This window comes from Anneissia japonica, unplaced genomic scaffold, assembly GCF_011630105.1.
Source record: "Anneissia japonica isolate Jap-2015-1 unplaced genomic scaffold, ASM1163010v1 scaffold287744_len224908_cov135, whole genome shotgun sequence".
Lineage (NCBI taxonomy): Eukaryota > Metazoa > Echinodermata > Crinoidea > Comatulida > Comatulidae > Anneissia > Anneissia japonica.
The window spans coordinates 80,060-84,148 of NW_022705130.1; the positions used below are offsets into that span (position 1 = coordinate 80,060).

Sequence of the window (4,089 nt, forward strand, 5' to 3'; positions counted from 1 at the left end):
CCCTGAAGGAAAGGGATCTAGACGTGGTTCGCTTGGAATCGGATCTGAAAGCCGCGAGGAGAAAGTCGTAGCAGCCGCCACAGGAAGAGAGCGGCAGCGAGCTGCAGCAAAAGCTGCAGGAAGCCGTCCGCAAACTAAAAGTCTGAGAGAGATCGCACGCCAACATGAAAGAGGAGTTGGAAGTGAAAGACGACAAAATCAGCGTGCTGAAGAAAGAGTCGATGGTCGCCAAGACAGCGATGTCCATGTACGAAAAGCAGATGGACGTCTTGGAAGAAAACCTGAAAACGGCTTGCAAGCGATACGACGAGGAAGTGAAAAGCAGACGGATTGTGGAGGCGGCCGCAAAAAAAGGCAGACGAGCACGCGCAATCCATGGCCGACAAGAACGTCGAATTGCAGCGAGAACTGTTAAGACGGCAACCCGAAGAGTCGTTGTACGAAATGGAAGTGAACATCGGAGAGAAGGAGGAGTTGCGGCGAGCGCAATCCGATCTGGATGAGAAACGGAAGACGGTTATGCGATTGAAGAGTGCGATCGAGGAACTGAAAAAGGTTTTTCGAGAGAACAGGAACATCAAGGAGGAGGTGGAAGCGAACGCCAGGAAGATCGAAAGTATCGACGACGAACTTCGCGCGTCAAAACGGACGCTCGGCGACAGAGACAGAATGATTTTTGACAAAGATCGAGCGACGACCAACTTGAAGAAGGAAATCGCCGCTCTCAGGGACGAACTTGCTGCCGAAAAGGACAAGGTGGCAAAAGCCGTGAAGGAACGCAGCGACGACGACGCCCGAAGTTCGGTGACGCTCGAGAAGATAAAAGACGAATTGCGACATGCGAACCGGGAAGCGGCGGCTGCAAAAGACCTCCAACGACGGTCGGCGACGAAGCTGGAAGAGACCGAGAAGCTTGTGGAGAGTCTGAAGGAACGGTTGGATGACAAAGGTCGCTCGACTGCCAATGCGAATAAGGAGATCGCCTCCCTCAGAGACGAACTTCGTGCCGAAAGGGAAAAGGTGGCAACGGATTCCAAGGAACGCAGCGACGGCGACGCCCGACGTTCGGCATTTTTCGAAAAGATCAAAGAGGATTTGCGACTGGCGACTCGCAAATTGGAGACTGCCAAAGACAGGGAACGACGGTCGGCGAAGAAGTTGGAAGAGAGCGAGAGGGAGGTCGAGAGTCTGAAGGAGTGGTTGGACGTAACGGAGAAGAATCACGAAGCGAACCTTCGCGAGTTTTGTTCTTCCGCCGAGTCCGACAAGGCGAAGGCGATCTCAGATCTGGAAACGGCCAAGGCCGATCACACAGACAGGACCGATATTCTCCGGACGGAGATTGCCGATTTTAAGGAAAAGCTGGCCGAGGCCACCCGAAAGGAGTCTTTGCTGATCAAGGATGTCGAGAAATTAACCGCCCTGACAGATGATAACGAAAAGGAGAGTAGGAGGATGGAAAAGCATCTTTCCGATAAAGATCGCTCGGCTATCGACTTGCGGAACGAGATCGACACCCTGGAAGAGAAAATGAAACGGAACGAAAGTGAGATTGACGATCAAATGACGGCCTACAAAGAAGAGATTGAAAGAAACGTGAAGAGGATGAAAGAGTTGGACGCTACGATCGCGAAGAAGATTCGAGAGGCGGCCGGTCTCGAAGACAAGATCGCCGTCCTCAAAGAAGGGAAGGAACGTGACGGACGGAAAATAAAAGGGTTGGGGGTGCAGCTCGCTAACAAGGGACGCGAGGCGACCGCTCTCAAAGACGATATAGCCGCATTGCAAACGGACCTCTCGAGAGCGCGCGAAGAATGCGCGGACGACCGGAGTACCGAACTTTCCGTCATTCTAGAACGGACGTCCCGCGATCTGGCGGCCGCCAAGGAAGCCGAGATCAGGCTGATGGCGAACCACGAAAACATCGAGAAGGAGATCCCGCAGTGGAAGCAATGGGTCGAAGAATTAGAAAAGGCACGAGACGAATCTCACGAATCCCACGCCAAGGAACTCGGATCGCTTCGAGACGATCTCGAGAGGGAGAAATCGGACGCTGAGACGAAACTTGCAACGGCGAAGGCGAGCCACTCGGACGATATCGAAAATCTTCGAACGCAGATATCTTTCATTAAAGAAAAGGAATCAAAACTGAGAAGAGACACTGGTAAGTTGCATGCGGCCCTAAAGGAACGGGAAGAAAATTATCTCGATCGGATAGCTAAACTGGAATCCGATAAGATTTCGCGATCGGCAGAAGCGGAAGAGGCTCTTGAAGAGTGCGCGTCCCTCTCGGAGAAACTGAAGCTCGCGACCGATTCCGAACGTCGGTCGAAGGAGGACCTTGATAGGTGGCAAGCCGAGAAGAGGTCGTGGCAAGCGATGGCCGAACGACGTTCGGCAGATCTCGACAAGCTTCGCGACCTGCTGAATACGTCTGAGAGAGAACGCGCAAATCTTGAGTCCCAACTTTCGAACGTTGACAAGAATCTAACGGAATCGAAAGAAACGGATTCGTTGAAGCGGGAGCTGGAAAGACATCGACAGGAGATCCGACAACTCGAACAACTTCTGATCGACGTTAAGAGGGAGAAGTCGGGGGGAGTCCAACGAATGAATGATTTCGGAACTAAGTAAAGAACTCAAAACGGTCATCAACGCGCGCGATAGACTGGTGAAAGAGAACACCGAAATGGAAAAGAGGCTATCGGAATCGGAAAAAAGTCTGTCGAATTTGTACGACGAATCGATGAAAAAAGTTGTTCACCTCGAAGAATCGGTGTTTTCGAAGAACAAGGAAGCGGACGAATTGAGAGTAGATTTGACGAAAACGAAAATAGGGATGGACGAGATCAAAAGACAACTCAACTTTGCCAATAACAAAGTGGCGGAGGCGTATTCCGAAGTGACTCGAATCGTCGGGAACTCGGAAGACGGACGATCGCACGAGAAATGTCGAGAACTTCTCACACGACGCCTCGATGAAGTGGAACGTTCGTTGGAAAAGGAAAGATGAAGACGGCCGATTGTGCGCAAATGAACAAAGAATTAATGCGACAGATATCCTATCTGACGAACGAAATAGAAACAGTAAATTATGGCCGAAGTGTCGAGGTAAGCAAATTGCGCCGATTACTGAACGATTGCAGAAGCGAAGTGTCTCAACGACAACGTCGAGAACCTCCCGGTCGCCGTAACGTCGGTCCCAGCTACAATGTCGTCGAAGACGCATGTTCCGGAAGTTCTGCGTGCGAATCCGAAGAGGAAGTGGACGACGACGTTAGCGAAGACGTCCTCGTCGGCAAATCCGAAGAGAACGAAAACCCCCGTCCCATCCCGTTCGTCGTGGACTACCGACCGAGCTCCACCGCCTACGGAGGGTTGATCGGAGAGGACGAATGTTCGTTTCATCAGCTTCTGAACCAAGCAAGACGGTTCGTCGATTCCGAGGACGAAGTACTGGAGGCGGCGAAGAGGTTGTCCGAGTGCACGGTTCCCATCTGCTTCCTTTCGAGCAACAACCATGCTGGGTTCGCCGGAAGGGGAGACGCGCGCTACGTGCTTTTCGACGACGACGCCGAAAGCATAAAGTGGACGGACACGGATACGCTCGTCCAGTTGGCCGAGAGGATACTGGATCGCAATCTCGTACACGATCCCGGTGCGGTGATAATGGAAGATGTTCGACGACATTGACGACCCGGCAACCAGTTCCGACAACTTCCTGCTTTTCATAAACATCCTGCTTGCCGACATCGTACCTAACTGCGAAGAACGCGAGCGGGAGAGACGCGAACTTGTCACTTCCGTTTTCTGAATGTCTTTTGAAATGTGGAGGAATCTCGAAGTGCGCGTGCGAAGGAGATGGTCGAGGTGGGCGCGAGACAGGAGGGCGATCGACGCAGACCGCCGTCTAGAATTATTCGAGGATGGTGAGCAGGAGGAGGAGGACGACGACGACCACGACGAAGACGATTCGTTGAAGGAGTTGTCTGTGAATCTGCAACAACGGTTGGAAGCTGCGTGCGGAAGCGGCACAGACGACGACGTCGTTCCCTTCTACGCAAGATGCTTAGTTCTAGCGGAGCACCT

At 52.4% G+C, this 4,089-nt stretch overlaps 1 protein-coding gene across 1 annotated transcript; it reads left to right on the top strand.

The window, feature by feature from the left end:
- Nucleotides 1-444: 444 nt before the first annotated feature.
- Nucleotides 445-2,634, top strand: LOC117105376 (myosin-16-like). The gene has a single exon (XM_033246504.1). It carries the CDS (start codon nucleotides 445-447, stop codon nucleotides 2,632-2,634), a length of 2,190 nt encoding a protein of 729 aa, XP_033102395.1.
- The last annotated feature ends 1,455 nt before the right edge of the window (nucleotides 2,635-4,089 follow it).